General features: G+C 39.8%; 4 protein-coding genes across 4 annotated transcripts; 1 reads left to right on the top strand and 3 right to left on the bottom strand.

The window, feature by feature from the left end:
• Window positions 1-26: 26 nt before the first annotated feature.
• On the bottom strand, window positions 27-1,158 carry MRS44_016221 (uncharacterized protein; the record flags this gene model as incomplete). The annotated part of the gene is made up of 3 exons (XM_046267951.2): window positions 27-775; window positions 827-1,070; window positions 1,126-1,158. 3 exons carry the CDS (start codon window positions 1,156-1,158, stop codon window positions 27-29), a joined length of 1,026 nt encoding a protein of 341 aa, XP_046125128.2.
• A 1,997-nt stretch (window positions 1,159-3,155) lies between these two features.
• MRS44_016220 (uncharacterized protein) lies at window positions 3,156-4,639 on the top strand (the record flags this gene model as incomplete). Its single annotated transcript, XM_065617944.1, has 2 exons — window positions 3,156-3,674; window positions 3,767-4,639. 2 exons carry the CDS (start codon window positions 3,156-3,158, stop codon window positions 4,637-4,639), a joined length of 1,392 nt encoding a protein of 463 aa, XP_065474016.1.
• Window positions 4,640-4,822: 183 nt separating this feature from the next.
• Window positions 4,823-6,585, bottom strand: MRS44_016219 (uncharacterized protein; the record flags this gene model as incomplete). The annotated part of the gene is made up of 5 exons (XM_046281693.2): window positions 4,823-4,838; window positions 4,888-5,773; window positions 5,822-6,084; window positions 6,131-6,303; window positions 6,358-6,585. The coding sequence occupies 5 exons, from the start codon at window positions 6,583-6,585 to the stop codon at window positions 4,823-4,825; spliced, it is 1,566 nt and encodes a 521-aa protein (XP_046125130.2).
• A 462-nt stretch (window positions 6,586-7,047) lies between these two features.
• On the bottom strand, window positions 7,048-8,037 carry MRS44_016218 (uncharacterized protein; the record flags this gene model as incomplete). Its single annotated transcript, XM_046282794.2, has 2 exons — window positions 7,048-7,523; window positions 7,572-8,037. 2 exons carry the CDS (start codon window positions 8,035-8,037, stop codon window positions 7,048-7,050), a joined length of 942 nt encoding a protein of 313 aa, XP_046125131.2.
• Window positions 8,038-19,379: the final 11,342 nt, after the last annotated feature.

The raw sequence follows: 19,379 nt of genomic DNA, 5'->3' as shown, positions 1-19,379 counted from the left end.
GGGCTGGTCAGAGACAGCTAGGTGATTCAGCTGGCATTGGCCCGACGACCTCGGCGGCGGGAAGGAGGCCGAGCGGCTCTAGTAGAGGTAGCAGAGGGTCGACGCTTGGGCGGCTTGGCTGCGGACGGCGCAGACTGACGGTTGCCAGGTGCGTTGGCGTTGGCAATCGACTGATGAAAGCCTGTCTCAGGTCGCGTACGAGGAACAGCCGACTGTTGTGCGACTAGATCAGCAGCAGTGTACGGAGAGACAGTAGCCAGAGGTGAAGATACGCGAGGGGCATGAGCGTGGGTGTATCGCGAGGGACCTCCATCTTCATCGGTGTCCAGGGTGATGGGGTTAGCGGCAGACCCGAAGTCGAGGCTTGAATGGGAGGCAGAGATGCTATCTAGACCTTCCACAAAGCCCTGGGCTCGCTGAGTGTCAACAGTCAATGGCTGTGGCGCGGGCGATGGCTGGAACGCGGTCGCTGGATGGGCTGGAGCCGCTGCAACAGGAGCCTGGATGGTGTGCTGCGGCTGAGCAAAGTTGGTAGCGATGGGGAGAGGACTTCTGGCCGACATCGCCTGCCTCAGCCGATACTGATAGACGACGTTCTCCTCGGCGCGCTTGTCCTTGATGTACTTCTTCGCGTTCTCGATAGTCGTCATGTCGTTGAGGATGAAACCAACTCTCCACTGAAAGAGGTTCTCATCTTTGCCATTTTCAACTTTAAAGATGGCCTCCCATGCGATCACATCCGAAAGAGTCCCCTTGGCTTGCGCCAGCAGGCCACCTGGATGAGGTCAGTAAGTCGTCAACACTGTCATAGACCCGGAAAACTTACGAATGACAACGGAGCGAAGTTCGTCTTTGTAGTCAAAGTCCAAGCCAATGTCCTTGATCAAATGATCTGCCATCACCTCCGGGGCAATCAAGTTGGGATCGAGGAACTTCATGGCGTCACTTCTCAGGCGTCGAGAGAGAATCATCATCAGCTTGGCCTCGAGGTCGGCACAGAACTTGAGGGTCCATGCCTTCTTGGCGGAATCTGCTTCGAGGTAGGTGGAGAGTCTCTCGCCGGCTATCATCTGCAGGTGGCGTTGGTCAAGTCTGGTGTCGCACGAGGACAAGGGACGGGCTTACTAGGGGGCCATTCTTCCCACAATGTTTGCACATGGCTGGAGCGAGGCTGCGCTAGGCGGACTCGAGGATGGCGGAGTATTGTATGCGCGAGGAGGATCGTGGAGGAGGAGACTGGTCAGGGATGTCCAGGCGACTTGGATCAGTCCACGAGGGGAGTGTTGATGGGAAGATTCGAGAAGAGTTGGATGAGGTTGCACCGAAAAAGTCTTTGAGCGGAAGGGAAAATGCATCAAAGCTCGTTCAGTGCGTCCAAGCAGGCCAAAGTACCGTAAAGGGGGAAATGGTCTCGATTGTGATGTCGTTTGCGCGAGGGGTAGGTCTAGGATTGCCGTTCCGTTTGCCATGTCCAACAATGCTCGCAAAACTCTTGAGGACACTTCGGACTCGGCTGATCAGGCTGACAATGAAAAGTTCTCTTTTTCCGTTTGCACAGTATCAATCGAGTATTTTCAGTGGCAAACGGGTGGGTGCATATCGTGTGCACAAGTTGACGCACCAAGTTTGGTGATAAAGTGCGGTCTCGGGGATAGATCAGGTGGCGGCGCTAGGATATTTGTTTGTTTGTACACCCAGGGAATAATAATCAGGCCAGCATTGTCGTCAGCACATGTTCGTGCGGTCGCAAACGAGCCCAACACTGTATTGTCGCGGCATGTCAGCCTGGAAGAATCATCCAACTTGCGGTGAAGATGTCAGAAAGAAATGAAAGTCGTAAATTGTCCCTCAAGGCAAAACGGTAGCATGATTCTTTGTTCGGCGCCTTGGTGTGACAAACAATACCAAACGCCACTTCCCAATAAATAACCGGAAAATCTTGGTGCCCGAGGGGAATTTCCAAGGCAGCCAATAATCAGGCATCGACTTGACAAAGGACGTGTCAAGTGGGCGAAGTGCAGCTGAAGGGGGCTGTGCTTGCAGAAGCTGAACATGGACAGTTTTACCGCGATAGCCCGATCAACACTTGAAGGCTGACAGGAGCATTGATTTATATGTGTGCAAGATCAGATGGGGAATAAGATTACCCGAGAATGATCCCCTGCTGTTGTCTTGATACCGTCATATGTCGAGAACCTCGTTTGTGAATGTCGCTAATTGCGTCTCTGTTGACCAGCTACTTAATCTCGATAGGACTAAATGCCTCCTCGGCATCACTTACCCCTTCGCCATTCATCATTCCACGAACGTCCACTGCGCACAAAACACACCGAGTCCTCCCGCCCGCCAGCAACCAACCCTCATCGTTGACCTTTGTCTCATTAGACGCCAGTCCAAGGGAGCCCCCCGTCGTTGGGAACAAAGTCCGGTTATTCAAACAAACCGATAGCCTACCCAGAAAGTTATCTTTATCAGACCAGTTTAGCCGCCTACAGTCTTTGCCTTCTTCACAAAGACCCTCGTCGTTGCCGCAGATTTCTTCGATAGATGGCAATGAGCTGCAAGAGTCCGCCGCATCCAGTTCCGCAATAATTTCGCAAGTGCAGATAGTGGCTACCGGTACGGGTTCTCTTTCTCTCAGCTATGCCCGACCGTTTGATTCGCTGTATCCTTTACCCGCGATGGTCGTATACAAGAGAGCATCTTAAGTCCTTCCAAGTCATCCGCTTCCTTAGTCAGCCAGTTCTCCAAGGCACTGTCGCCTTCAGCCTGCACCATCATCCTGCCGACCTGCGCAAACACCTCCACAGCAGACTTGGAATAGTCAGCCACTAACCCATCCACAGACCTTGCTTCAGGTTTGTTGAGTGATATCTTAAGTAGGCAGCTCAGCCTTATAAGTTGAAAGCCTTTGTGCAGCATCAATGTCAGCAAGTCTTGGCGTCCGCCCAGTTGCCATGCCACTGTATCGTGGGCGATAAGCCTGAAATGGGCAGTTGGACTCCAGGCTCAACCCGTTTCAAGTCATTCTGAACAGCCAATCGTCATCGTCCGTTGGAGTGGCTAAGTGGGCGCAGCGCCGTCTCTGGGCGTAAGCACAAAAAGCGGCATTTCAACTTGCACATCATCAACAGCTTCACCGTGATATCCTCAACATGTCATCAACTCCCGGAATCTACGCCCGGAACGACCTACCTCCAGAGGTATGGAGCGAGATATGCCGATACCTACCAAAGCCGACACTACACCGACTGCGGCTTGTGTCTACCAAGCTGAGCGCTATTGGCTTACCCTGGGTGTACAAAAGCCTACGCCTAAAGGCCTGTGCCGACTCAGCCCAGAGATTCATTCTCATCGCCAAGAATCCCAAGCTTCGTCATCTCGTACGAGAGGTCACGGTAAAGACCTGGGGAGATCACGGTGACGATCAAGACCCAAACGGACCCTGGCATATATCCTGGCCTTTTGCCAACGCCCTACCCTATTTGCGCTGCTTCACCAACGTCACTGCACTTCATGTCCGCTTTCACGAATTATTGGGAGTTTCTTACTACGCCCCGGTGGCTTACGATATTGAACATTCAGGGCTTTTCCGATACAGGGTCATGGAAACGATATGCCACTGTGTCATGGGCATGTGGACACCAGAGATACAAGCCAAGATTGATGAAAGGGTACGGTTCCATCGATATTTCAGCGACGCACAGCCCCTCCAGTATGCCGATGACAAGGAGATCCCCTGGGCCACGTCATGCCACTCCAAGAGCTTACCATTTCCAATCTCTCACCTTATAAAGATTATCTCGCTGAGGATTCGGGAGGGTTGAAAAAGATGTTGTCTCTACCAAATCTCGTCAACCTCAAACTCTTGATTACTTCCGGCGGTTGTCCCGATCGTGATAGGGCCCAATCGCTGTTAGAAAATGGTATGCTCCAGACGTTACCCGAGACGTGGATGTTCCCCAGCATCGCCGAAAATCTGCAGACACTTTCGCTCGTCTATGGCGAATACTGGGGTCTATACCCCAAAGTCGACTTTCGACAACTCGGTGAATCATCGCTCCCGAGACTCAAGGTCCTCGCTCTCGGAAATTACGTCTTTGGTCAAGCGTGGCAGGTTGACTGGGTCGCCTCGGTAGGCCAGGAGAACGGCGGACTACAAGAGCTGTATCTTGTCAAATGCCCCATCATTGTGAGGGCCTGGCGTCGACGTCCCTTTGACGATGGAGATAATGATGAGTCCGTCACTGAGACTTTCACTGGGCCTGAGCCTGGCCTTGGGGTCCGTGAGTATCACCTTCGATGGCACAATGTCCTTTCCCGATGGGCAGAGTCCATGAACGGGTTGAGGGTGTTTTGCATGGGCGAGGGCCCCGAGGGTCGGGATACTTCCAAGCCCATCCATGACAGGAAGCATCAAGACTTTGCGTCCGAGATATGCACAGACAAGGAAAAGCGGCTGAAATATGCCAGGCTCAACATCAACATGTTTCACGGTCATTCAGGTTGGAAACCAGCTTTGCAGGTCAAAAGTCCAGGGGATGTTTCTGAGGGTGATACGAGAATCAGGGACGAAGCCGCGTATGAGCGGCTCACGTCGATGGTCAATGCAAGGGTTTTGGTGCAAGGTTTTTTGTGAGACTAGGTGCGCTTTGGCCGGGAGAGTCTGTCAGAACAAGCTGTAATACAAGCTGGGGCCGTGTAAGGCGTTTCTCTGCAAAGTTGTTGTGTCTATCATGACTGCAGAGTGCTCTGGGGAGCCAGTACCTATTCATAGCCGAAACACCCAAGGTAGTTTGAAGCACGTCGCCAGACCTGAGCTTTACAGGACATATCGGCTGTTCACATATTAGTACTGTTCAGCGACTCTCGTTCATTGTGACTTACAAAGCAAGGTTCTCTCGATCTGTCAGGTCCAGCTGCCTGGTGTTCACCACCTCTTCTGTCGTCTGCCCGCTCTCATCAACATGTTCAATAACGCCAACCTCTCTGATCAGACCTTGGCGGTCAATTTCATCTCGTCTCTTGTTTTCCGTTGCCAGATACCACCTTAGGTAGAGGACAATGCAAGTTGGGAGAATGCATGCCACGCCGAGGATGACACCCCAAGTCACGAGGTATCGAGGCGCGTACTGCGGTTGGAAGAGTTGAGGGGAAAGGATATTGCCCAAACCGTATCCAACGTGATACAGGGCAATGACTGCTGTCTTTTTCGTGTGTCCGGCTGAGCAGTTGGCGGCCCAAATCATGACAACAGCGTAAGGGATTCCACCAGTTGCACGTATCCAAATAGCTGTCAGTAGACCCCAGCGGTTGCCCCAGGGAAGGGTTAGGAGCATGATACAGGAAACAATAGGGGGTATGTATGCCACCGCAGACACCCAAGCCCGGCAATTGTGTGTCTTGGCCAAGATCCAAGCAGCTGCGCCAAGAGACACAAGCGCAGTAACACCATTGATGCACCCCAGAAGCGTCGTCTGAAGAGTCGTAAAGCCAAACGACTTGATGATAAGCGAATATTGATTGGTCAGACCGTTGGCCATTTCCTGAGACCATGCGTGAAGGAAGAATAGCCAAGTCTTGGGGTCTTTGATGGCTTCGATGAATTGGTACTTCTTAAAGTGCTTTTGTTCGATGCCGGAATGGTTTGACTCGATGCGGAGAATGGCTTGCGCTCGTTCCTCAGGTGTGAGAAAATGGGCCGTGATGGGACTACCGGGGAAGAAAATCCACACGGAGATGCCGTATATAACGGTCAAAGTGCCGGTAATGACTGGAGAATGCATTAGCAAATATTTGATGTATTGGCTTGGGGGCATACCCATGAACCATCTCCACGGGGCGAAACTGCCAGTATCGATAAAGAGGACGCCATACGAGAGCAGCCCTGAAGTGATGGGACTAGAGTTCCCGATAGCCCACATAATTGGCATCAATACTGCTTGTTCATCGTATGTGAAGAACATGGATAGAATGACGAGGAACGATGGCACGATGCTTGCTTCGGCGACACCGAGAAAGAAGCGGACAACGAAGAAGGAAGCAAAGTTGTTGCATGGGATATGAAGCAACAATATGCATCCCCTGGAAGCTTGTTAGAGGCAGCGATGAGAGAGGGGAGTTGACGTACCAAACGGTCAGGTTAATCGCCAGCCATCGCGCGACAGGAAATCTCTGAATGGCCAAATTCTGTGGCCATTCTGCCAACAGATATCCCAGGTAAAATATTGAAGATAACCAGTTATACTGAGTAGCGTTCAAATGGCCATCTTCAAGAATACCAAGAATTGCAGAGCTTCCAAGCTACATGTCAAGTCAGGTTGTGAGGGTGAGCATGGAAGAGAGGACGGCACTCACAGTCTGCTTGTCCACATACATAAGGTGGTAACCAACACATAGGAAGGGAAGAATCCAGCGGATACACTTATTCCGGATTCTTTGTGCTTCTTCTGGTGTTGGGGGGTCGACCTTGACCTGGGTGAATAGCTTGTAGCTCTCATCTGCATAGCGATCAGGCAACTTGGGTGTATCGACTTGGACCTCCCTCGACGAAGTCCGAGCGATGCTTTTCTGTGGCTGCGCCATGTTTCTTGACAGGCCAATAGATTGCAACGGAGTATTTCCTTGGCGCCATTTGGTACAATACGGATAGATTCTATTAAATATGTCGAGTATATCTCGTGAGTGTATTCCTCATTCCCCACCGTAATCACGAACACCTCCAGCGGTTGCATCAGAGGATGGCGCAACGATCGACACGGTCGATGATTGGCTCGAGTAGAAGCATCACGAACTCGATATGGGAATAGTCGGCTTTTGTCCGACCTGCAGACGGGAAATCGGCATTACCTATACAATCTGGAGGCATCGTCATTATTTTATCGCCTTGCATCACTGAAAGGTGAGAGCCCTATTGGCTTGTAGACCTCCGATCGGAGACTATCCCATGTGATTATCCCACTTTCTAAACCGAATTAGACCTCCTTGATACTTTTGCGCCGACTATTTGCCCCCATAAACTCCCAAGTTATAACTCATTCCCTTGCCTCATAGGCTGAATCTCCCACCCATCTGTGCCGTGACAAACTCCCGAGTTTGATCCATCGCTCCCATAAGAAACTTATCGAGATCCATATCAACATCAACAAAGTGCTGACCAAAGTCCTCTCCCGGAACCAAGTCCTCCACACCCTCTCCCTGGTTGAGACGGAGCTGAAGCTGTTTCCCAAGCCACACCGCAACCTTTTCGTTGTGTCCTCTGATCAAAGTCTCCATGTGAGTTCTAATCTCTCGGCGATACTGCAGAGTCCAATCCTTGGGCTGGAAATGGTCGATGTTGCCTGCGGCTGCGTAGGTCTTATCCAGATCGTTGTTATCGTCGAGATCAAAGAACGACTCAACCGCGACGTTTTCGATAGCGAAGTTCTGCGCCCCGGGTTCGTTGGTGGTATCGGCTATGTAGCCGTAGACGGACGTGCATAGACCAGAGTCGGCGCAAGTGTGTTCGATATCTTGAAGGTAGCCTGTGATCTGTGAGTGCGTGTCTCCTCGGGGCCGGGCTAGGTACTTACAGTCGTGTCCAAGCAGCACCTTGGCGCGCGGAAGACCATAGCTTTGCAGCATCGGCACAGGACCTGTTGGATCGGGAGACTCGTGAATTTGAAGAGACAGCTGCTCGACTGTCATTTTAGAGCCTCTTTCGTTCAGAGCGTCGATGATGAGGCTCAAGGCGTATTGAGTAGCAGTGCTTGCGATGAAAGAAACGATGGCTTTGGCTGGGCCAGACTCGGCTTCGGGACTCTCCTTGACGAGAGGCGCATAAAGCGACATGCTAACAATGAATTTACGCAGGAGTGAGTCGCCGCATGTCTGTCGCATCAGGTCTCCGATGGGGATGGAGCCACAAGGGTCGTTGGGCGAATCTTGCTCCATCGCTTTGAGCATCTTGAGATATCCGGGTTCCACTTCCATAGCCCCCGAGTTCTCGTGGTCGACTTTCCCATACCAGGTCGGTGATGAGGGCGCTGAGAGCTTCATGTTCACGCAAGATCCCCGGGTACGGTAATCGATCAGATTGAACTTGAAGGCTGGGCTTGATGGTGCCGAGTGACAATCAGAAGAATGGATAAAGACTCGCCCACGTTTGTACAGCCCCGAGAGTGATTGCCAGAGTTGCTTTGCGATTGAAGGACAGTGGAGCAAGGTTATGCTGAGGTGCCGAGTGCAGTCGGCAATTGAAACAATTACTACGTTTATCCACAGTCACTCAAGGTCATTCAAAATTTTATTGTCTGCGTTCATTGACTTCAAACGCCGTCACCCGAACAATAGGCCCATCAGGCCAACGGCATCAAACGCAACGACTGCCACGGTAAGCGGCAACGCAGTGTCTTCCGCGCTGCTGAGAAACACGTCGGATTCGTTTGACGAAATATCAGAAATCTTTTTACCCAAATACAGTGTCCCATTGCCGGCCGTTGACGGAGGTAGCCATCTATTGGCTCAATCAAACGGTCGCCCGCAACGTCGGATGCCTCCCCGGGGAGGTGACAGATGACATTAAACAGATTTGACTACTCAAACAGCGGTCAATGTGAATTTGAGAGTTGACGGGGGGGTACAATACGTTGATTAGTCGACTGTGGCGTCGAGATGGAGTGTGAATGTGGAAGAAGGATGGGCAGCGATGATAGAGACAACACGGGAACCCGCCGAAAGAATTGCGAGTCTCGAATCGATCTGAAACAAAACCTTCATCTATCCGTCGGCTCCTCGGTTGTGAACCAGCAGTAATTAATTTGACGCAAGAGCTTAGCTTGAGTGTGCCTGGGAGGCACTTGGCCAGCCGCTCGGGAGGGTCCACTGCCACGAGCCCACGCCTCAGCCGTTGCAGCGTTTGTTAGCCACTCCCTACAAGCCGTTGGTGTGTCGAGATGAGTGTGTATCCGCCTGTACCTGCTACCTAGGTACGCACGCCCTGGCAACGGCAGTCACACAACCTGACGCTAGTGTGCCGTGTCTTGGCGATGGCGTTGGGCTCGAGATGATAGTGGCCAGGGTAAAGCAAACACCCAGGCGAGTGACTGAAGGTAGATGGAAAAGGGTCAGAAAGAATCGAGTTAGAAAAGAAGGACTCAAAAATGATATTCAAAGGCTAGTGATACCCTCAAAAGCAGAGTGAGTGTGGGCTGGGGTCAAACAAGGCTCTCGACTTCTGCACCCCTCTCTTCAATCACGGAACACAATTGGACCATACTCCGTACAGGAGCCTGCGTCTCTAACCACCCTCAAGTGCGCTCCCATCGGCAGTGTCCCAAGTCCTAGCTACTGTGCCGCCCTCGGATGTGACGCGTCTAGACGCGTGAAGCGGCTGTGGGATCGCGATGCCGCCTCCCCTTGGCAGATTGCATGGACTACGTAGGGCTCCGATCTTGTTTGAGTTGTGCTGCGAAGTGGTAGGGACTGTGCTTGGGGTTGAGATTTATGCAATAGGTACTGGTCATATTGTTATGTAGATCTATGCATAGGTTGCACGTGGGGATTTGTGCAATCGGTCAGTGACGAATGCAAATGGATCTGCATATCTTTGTTCAAGGCCGTGCGTCCATGTGCACAATCAAAGCCATCCACCAGACTTAGCCGCAAACAAATCGACGCTGCATAACACTGAGCGATGCAATTTAGGCACAATGAAAATGACATTACATACTAGTTAACGTCTAACCCCCCATAACCGACTACCCCCCATAACTGACCACCCATTTTCCACCTTGTAATACTATTAGGCCATATCTTTAGACCGCGATTTCTTAACTAATATTAAAGCTATCGCTAAGCTAACTTTTATATCGTTTTTGCTATGCCTAAATAGACTAAATAGAATATATAAGATGCGTTATAGATATATATAGATAGTATTTTAATAAATAAGGCCGCCGACGCGTATAAGATACTGCGTTTTACCTTTAAGGGATAAATTTATAGCTATAATCCGCGAAAAAAGTATAATAAAGCCTAGTAAAAGCTTATATTATAGTAAGAAAGAAAGCTATAAGACTAGATTCTTATCTAATATAACCTAGGCTATCTTATTTCTTACTTATAAGTTAGAGACTTCGCTAGTAAGGTAGCTATATATAATAGCTTTAAAGATAGTATTAGAAAATATTAGCTTAAGGGTTTTTTAATATATTTTTTAAATATAAAGATACTTAAAGGTAAGAAAATTACCTTTAATTATTATTATAGCGCTTTATTAAATTAATTAAGGCCTTTTTTATGCTTTTAATAATATCGCTTATTAAGAAGATTAAGTAAAAGTATTATTATAATATAAATAAAGTTAGTATAATAAAAGGGATTAGACTTAATAGTCTTATTTTTAATTAAGTAAAGAAGAAATTAGTATTTTTAAAATAGCCTAGTTTAAGGTCTTAGATTTTAATTCTTAAGTATATCTTAGCGATAAGGAGAGTCTTAAAGCTCTTAGTAATCTTTAAAGGTAAATTAGTTTAATAATAATAATTCCCTTATAATATTAATTTCCTTAAAGATTAGAACTTTATATACTCTAAGAAAAGGTAAATAAATAATTAGATTATATTTTAATAGCTATATAATATATTTATCTTAGAGATAGTACTTAAGGACCCCTAGGAATTATAATTTTTTATTCTTAATAATTATAGTAATTATATAATTAAGGAATTCTTTTTTAAGTATTATAATAATAATATCTATTTTTTATTTTTTATTTCTTACTTTTCTTATATCTTTTAGCCCCTTAATATTATTATCTTTAGTCTTTTAAAGACTATATATTATTACTTTTTTTTTAACCTCTCCTTTATTATAGACTTAATACTAATTAATAATATAATTTTCCTTATTAATTATTATAAGGCCTTGTCACGGCCCAAAATGATATTAGGCCATATAATAAGAAGGACCCATATTAGCCGACCAATCACGTATAGATCAGAACGGATCACGCCTCGCAGGCCATAATCCTCTCTAATCTAGCTAGATAGATTATGACGGCTTAGGCCCTGCAGGATATAATCTATTATAAGCTATTATATCACAGAAAGTATATAAGATATGCTTATTGCACTCTCTTATATAGTAGCTACCTTAGCTATTAATATAACTTAGTTATACTTAATACCTTTAAGTATATTACTAGATATAACTTATACCCCGTCTAAGATAATACGCCTAATCCCCTGCTAATATAAACCTAGCACGACTAGTTTATCCCTTAGGAATATATATAACCATTATATATTAATAGCTCTTATTTAGTAGATTACTCGTATTACCTTAAATAATATTAAACGCAATAGCTACTTAGGTAACTCCCGCAAATAACTACTAGTAGGTCTTACCTATTAATTACTTACTTACTATACCCGCTTAAGCTGCTCTAACTAATGAAGAGATAAAAGATAGAGATAGCTCGGATAATAAGGAAAATAAATAACTTTAAGCTTAGATTACTGCTATAAGCGCCGAGATAGATATTATGCGCGAACTCATTAAAAGAATAAATAAAACCTAGCGCACCTAAAACGCGGAATACTTAGATAATATCTAGAACGTTAGTAATATAGTAGCCACCGCTATAAACGGAAGAGATATAGGAGAAATCCTAAAGCTAAACCCCCTAGAACCTTTTAATAGAACGGCCTATAAGCTACCTGCGTTCCTTACTTAACTAAGGGCGTTTATAATATACTATCTAACGTAGTTTACCTTGGCCGCTAGTAAGGTCTAGTACGCCGCGGGAAGACTTAAGGGCTACGCCGCTGCATAGTTTAAACCCATTATAAGAGAATACCTTATGGTTCTGGCTAACTAATACTCACTATATACCTAATACCTTTACTTAAATTATAAAGCCTTTAAGGCAGTGATCTAATAAGCTTTTAGAACTATCGACGAGAAGGCATAAGCCGAAAGAGAGATTAAGGCACTATAATAGACTTAATCTGCTTTAGAATATAAGATAAAGTATCTATAGCTCGCCTTAAAGCTTAACTAGAATTAAGAGCCCCTAATATCTTTCTTCTTTAATAGATTAAAAAAGGAAATATAAGTAAAACTCTATAAGGAGAAATAACCTAATAACCTAGTTAACTATATTAGCTAAGCCATTAAGATTAATAACTAATAGTTCTCTTAAAAGAAACTTTAAAACCCTAAGTTTAGTAATAATAAGGCTAATAACCCCTAATTTAATATTAACTAAGGTAAGAAACAGAGTAATAATACCTCTTATAGCACTAAAGCTAGCCCTATAATACTTAGAGCCGCATAGAAGAGTAAGCGAGACTACTATGGTCTTAAATGCTATTACTATAATAAGATAAACTATATTAAAAAGGTATATTATAAAAAATAATATAATATTAAGGAGAGATACTATTAGCCGAACTAGCGCTAAACCCTCCCGGAAGGTAAGAAATACATAAACGCAGCTTAGTAAGCCCAATAGGAAGACGAGGAACCCTAGACCGCGATTTAATTAACTAAACTCATCGCAATATCACGAAGCAGATATAATATGCCTAAGAGAAACCTAGATAAGTATAAATAAGAACTAGATATAGGAGTAGCCTATAGCTAGGTAAGACGCCCTAGAAAGTAATTAAAGGAAACCTAGAACGTATAGTAGCGGCTACTCCTAGAACTAATAAAATAAGGAAACCCTATGCCGAATATAATAAGTGGTAAGAGGGTTATTATAGCGGTTACTAAGAAACTTAAATAAAAGGAAAAAGCGGCACTAGTAGAATAAAGATAATAAACGCCCCTAATACCAACCGAGTAAGCAGACTACGAGGAAGCTACTATAGAAGGCTTTAACTATAAGAAATAAGTTATAAGATATAATAAATATTCCTTACTACTATTTATTATATACCGCAGGGATTATTAATAAGATAACCCTATATAATATAACCGCAACCTATGCCTATAATACTAAATTAAAGCATTATAGAAATATAATAAAACCTATAAATAATAGGAATAAGCCCATAATAATAGGAAACCCCGATAGATAGATTAGCTCACCTAAGCAGATAGCGCAAATATCTATTAAACTAGGTTTAAACATAGGATAAAAAAACTATAGAGGGAACTATATAAGTTACGCACTTAATAATAAAAAGTAAGAAAGAGCAATAAAAAACTATAGAAGGAGAAAAACTACCCCTAACTATATAATAAGAATAATAACTAATACTAGAATAATCTATAAGAAAGATATATCTAAACCGCATAGGAATATATAGATATAGTAGATATATAAGAAATCTATATCTAAGCCTACCATAAGGAACTAGCTAAAAACCTATAATACTAAGAAGCACTATTTAACCCATAAGATAATATAAGGATATACCTTATATATAAGGAATACCCTAGTATTTCCTAGATATCCTATTAATATCACTAATGCGAAGAATATAAGAAAGAGAAGTAAGAATAAGATTATTTCCTTATTGCCCTACCGGCTTAACTAAATAATTAACCCTATATATAATACGAAATAGAAGGTTATTAGATATTCCACTAGTATAATATTATTAGCGTCGCATATATATAATACCATAAAGACCTATACTAAGCGATCTAGAAACATAAATAAACTATTTATAAGGTAGAAGACTAATAAAAACAAGTTAGCCAAAAGGAAGCACTAGAAGAATAAGAACTAATAGCCTAGTTAAAAGATAAAGAAAACCTAGGAAGAAAACAAAAACAATAATACTAAGACTAGCTATACAGCTAGGATAATACGCATGACTATAAAGCATGTAATAATAGTAAATATAAGTATAACTATATTAGCTACGCACTATTAAAAAACTAAGAAACCTACCTATAAAAAGGCCATAGGCGGAAGAATAGGCTATAATACTATGAAAGGCCCTATATACCACTAAAGGAGGATTAATGCAAAGATATTTTAAAATACCGGTATAAGTCAAGGGAAAATAACTACGCGCTTTAATAAATAGCGGAGCTAAGTAGAACCTATTTAACCCGAGGACGGCAAATAAGCTTAAGCTATTATAAAGGTATAAGGCAGAACCCTATACTATGATTAACCTCAAAGGGAAGTAATTTAACTATAATAATAGAGTTATTAATAGCGAGATTAATTACCTTAAAGTTTTTATTAAAGGGAAGAACTAAGGAATCTTATTTAATATTATACTTATAGAAGGCTATGACCTAGTACTTAGGTACCTATAATTACGCTGATTTAACCTATATTTTAACTAGAGGACTAGCTAAGTGCTCTCTTTTAATAATAAGGTACCCTCTATAATAAATAATAACTTAGAAGATAATATAAGATCTTAAACTTCTATTAAAGACGCTAGAGAAGTTAGGTAGAGGCAAATATAAGATATCTCTCTACCTAAAGGGATATAATATAAATACTATAATAAATAGAAACGATAGAATTAATAAATAATCGCATGCGTTATATAATAATTCTAATAACTAGAAAAAGACCTTAAGCAAATTAAGAAAACACTAGAGGAAGAATGACTTAAGAATATACTATTAAAGTACTATATCTATAAGAAACTCTTCGCGGAGGAACTTAAAATAGGTCTACTACTATATATATACTATAATTTAGAAATTAAATTTATTAATAAGAAATAACCTAGCTTTAGTAAACTCTACTTACTTAACGCGGTATAACTACTAGTATTAAAGAAATATATTAAAGAAATATTATAGAAAGGATATATTAGGGAAAATAAGTTATTTATTAAATACCCCGTTATATTTATCCCGAAGAAAAATAAAAAACTCTGCCTCTATATTAATTTTAGAATGCTTAATGCTATTATAGTTAAAGATTATATACCGCTACCTCTTATTAGCGAGCTAAAGGATTAACTTTTTAAAATAAAATATTTTATTATACTTAACCTCAAAGGAGCCTATAACCTTATTTAGATTAAAGAAAGATATAAATAAAAAACCGCTTTTTATACTAAGTATAGACTATTTAAGTACCTTATTATGCCTTTTAAACTTATAAATGCACTTATTATATTTTAATAAATAATTAATAATATACTACGAGAATATCTAGATATATTTATTATATATTACCTAGATAATATCCTTATCTTCTCTAAAATAAAAGAAAAATATATAGAATATATCTATAAGGTATTATAAATACTATAAGACGCTAACTTATTAGTAAAACCTAAGAAGAGTAAGTTCTACGCCGCGGAGGTAGAATTTCTTAGATATATTATCTCTTATGACGAGATATATATAGACCCTAAGAAGGTCTTAGTAGTTAAGGACTAAAAGGAACTAACTAACATCAAGGAAATATAAGCCTTCCTTAGTTTTACTAATTACTACCATAGATTCCTAAAATGATTTAGGAAAGTCGCAATACCACTAATTAAACTCACGAAGAAAGATAAGATATTTATATTTAAGAATAAGGCATAAAAAGCCTTCTATATAATTAAAGAGCTTATCCTAAGCGAACTAATACTTAAGATATTTAATCTATCCTAACTAATAAAACTTAAGATAGATGCCTTAGACTTTACGCTAAGAGCTTAGATTAGCTAATAAGATAATAAAGGACTCTTACACTTAATTATATTCTACTCCTATAAACTATATAGAGTAAAACTTAATTACCCTATCTATAATAAAGAATTCCTCGCAATTATTAATGCCTTTAAGAAATTCTAATATTATTTTCTTAGAAATAAATACTAGATTAAGGTATATATAGATCATAAGAATATCACCTACTTCGCAAAAACATAAGAACTTAGTAGGCAATAACTATAATACGCTAAATACCTCTTAGAATTTAACTATATTATTATCCACGTCAAAGGAATAAAGAATAGCTAAGCTAATACTATTAGCTAATGACCTAACCTAGATACTAGAAGGATTAAAGCTAAAAAATAATTACTATACTTTACCTTAGAAAGATACCTAGGATAGAAGTTTATTAGGTAAATATAAAAACTAATACCCTTATTAGAGTACCTTGCACTTATTAGGAAATATAAAAGACTAGTTATAGACTTTATTAATTATGCATAAAGATACTAACGACGGAGCGATAGAGTTTAGACCTATAAAGGAAAGATCTTTATCCCCAATGGAGCACTCTAAATTATCTTTAACTACTACTATTACTAAGTTACCTAGCATAGTAACTTAGAAAAAATAACCTAAGCCATATAATAGCACTATAATAACCACGACCTTAAGAATAAAATATAAGGAAAGATATACTATTATAAGAAATACTATAAATGAATTAACTAATAAATTTAGGAATAATAAAAAAAACTAGGACTCTATAAATAATCTAGAGTCACTAAAATACTATACTAGACTAATAGAGCCACCTATATAATAGAATAAGGTAATTTACTCCTAGAATAAATCCTAGAATATAATAAGTAACTTTTAGACGCTAAAAAAATAAATAAATAATAAGTCCCGGATAAACTATAACATAGACTTATACGCGAGATATATAGTTATTAGCTACATAGACACCAGGGAATTAATAAAACCCTAGAATAAGTTAAAATAATATTTACTTTTCCTAGAATAAAGAAGATTATCGCAATAATTATTAACTAATATAACCTCTGCGCGAAAACTAAGGCACAACGCTATAAACCTTATAAGAAACTATAACCACTCCTAGTTATATAATAACTATAGGACTCTATTACTATAGATTTTATTACTAAATTACCCCTATTAGAAAAACTAGCCACTAGAAACTTCTATAATAGTATTCTTATTATTATAGATAAACTTATAAAATTTTCTTATTTTATACCTTATAGAGAATTAATAATAGCAAAAGAATTTACTTACCTTTTTTATTTCTATATCGCTAAGATATATAGCTTATTACTAGAGATTATCATAGATTAAGGACTACTATTCGCCTTAAAATTCTAGCAGAGCCTAATAGGATACTTAGGAATTAATCATAAACTCTCTACTATATACCATAAAGAGATAAATAAATAAATAGAACGCATAAATTAAATACTAAAATAATACCTTTAATGCTATATTAACTATAAATAAACTAACTAGGTTAAAAAGCTACTAGCCGCATAGCTAGCCTATAATATAGCTATAAATAAAAGCATAAAGATTATACTAGCTTATACTAATTTTAGATTTATATTAGATACATACTAGCGAATACAAGATACTATTATTAACCCCAAAGTAATTCTCACTAGTAATTAACTAAAAAACCTATATAAAGAAATAAGAATAAAACTTAAATTTATTAGAAATAAAATAATAAGCTATGCTAATAAGAAAAGAATCAAGGGACTAATCTTCTCGGAGGGAGATATAGTCTATCTCGCGATAAAAAATATTAAAATAAAACGCTAAAATAAAAAACTTAACTATAAATATATTAGACCCTATAAAATTAAGTAGAAAATCTTAAAATATAACTATAAACTAGACTTACCCCCTAAGGTTAAGCTCTATTTAATCTTTTATATTTTATTACTTAAATTAGCATAAAATACTATTTAAGTTAAGATAGGCAATAAGCCTAATATAGAAGTTAATAGACTAGAAGAATATATTATAAAAGCTATCCTTAATATAAATAAAATTAATAATAAAATAATATACTTTATTAAATAGAAAGACTACCTAGACTTAGAAAATATATAAGAACCCTTAAAATACCTTATTAGTATATAACGCCTTTTAAAGGACTTCTACTAGCGATATTAGAAAAAGGCACGAATTTAAGGCTAATAGCACTCTAGTTAATAGTATCCATAGCACCTATAGTCTACGCAGCAATTATAGCCTCTAACTCCGCCTTCTCTATCTCCTCTAATTCGTCTAAGGAACGAAGGCTATAAATAGCTATCTCAATACCTTTAGTACATAACTAACGCTTCTAGCGATAGAGCCAAGTCAAATAAGCTAAAACCTTATTTACCTTCGCTTAAGCCTCTTAGGCCTCCCGCTATAAATATAAGAAATCCTCTTTAGCACGCTCTTCTTTAGAATCTAGATAATTAGACTCTTAGTAAATATAATTTACTAGGAAAATTATTAGTAAAATAAAAAACCCCATAGGCAAGAATATATAAATAAGCACTAAAAATATTCGCTAATATATCATAAGAAAAGCTATAATAAGCGCACTCCCTATAGCGATCTGATTTTTTAGGTAAGGATTTTTTAGGTAAGGCTATATAGCGCAGACTATAGGAATAATAAGATAAATAAGGCATAATTTTAAATCTAAAATAATTAATAATATCACCTAGTTTAATAGTAGCTAATTACTTCTTAGAAAGGGCAAGATAACTAGATATATTAGTAAAAGATTTTTATAGGTTTAGGATTAATATATATACGCGAAATAATTAGGGTCATAAATATAGCCTTAAGGATAAGACTAACAGAGGGGAGATATTATATCACGGCCTAAAATGATATTAGGCTATGTAATAAGAAGGACCTATATTAGCTAACTAATCACGTATAGATCAAAACGGATTACGCCTCGTAGGCCATAATCCTCTCTAATCTAGCTAGATAGATCATAACGGCTCAGGCCCTATAGGATATAATCTATTATAAGCCATTATATCACAGAAAGTATATAAGATATGCTTATTATACTCTCTTATATAGTAGCTACCTTAGCTATTAATATAACTTAGTTATACTTAATACCTTTAAGCATATTACCAGACGTGACTTATACCCCGTCTAAGACAACGCGCCTAATCCCCTGCTAATATAAACCCAGCACGACCGGTTTATCCCTTAGGAATATACACGACCGTTACACCTAGATTAAAGTAATTATTAAAGATAATATTATAGTAGGCTAAAAGGCTTTAAGATTATAGCTAGTTAATATAGCCTAGGTCTTAATAAACTTAATAGTTATAGAGATACCTAAGAGGCCTAAAATACTGCTTATATCTATAAAAAGTCTTTTTAAATATCCTCTAAGGACTCTTTACTTAATAGTATAGGTAAAATAAGTACTTAATATAATCTCTTTAACCTATGAGATCCCTCTAGTTATATCGCTACTTATAAGGAAAATAAGGTATTATTATAAGGATAATAGCATTATATTAGAGATATAAGTAAAGGAAATATTAATATTAAAGTATTAGAATAAAGAATTAAGACTAAGGAAGAGGAAAAAAGTTATCTTTAATAGTAATACTAAGTTTATAAAAGTTCTTGCGATTAAGAAAGCTTATAAGGCGATACTTAAGATTATATAGCTATATAGGACCGCTATGAGGGTTTCTAAGATAAAA

This window comes from Fusarium solani (genome assembly GCF_023522795.1).
Source record: "Fusarium solani strain SB1 chromosome Unknown bctg00000012, whole genome shotgun sequence".
In the NCBI taxonomy this organism is placed as follows: Eukaryota; Fungi; Ascomycota; class Sordariomycetes; order Hypocreales; family Nectriaceae; genus Fusarium; species Fusarium solani.
This window is presented reverse-complemented; position numbering and strand designations above follow the sequence as displayed.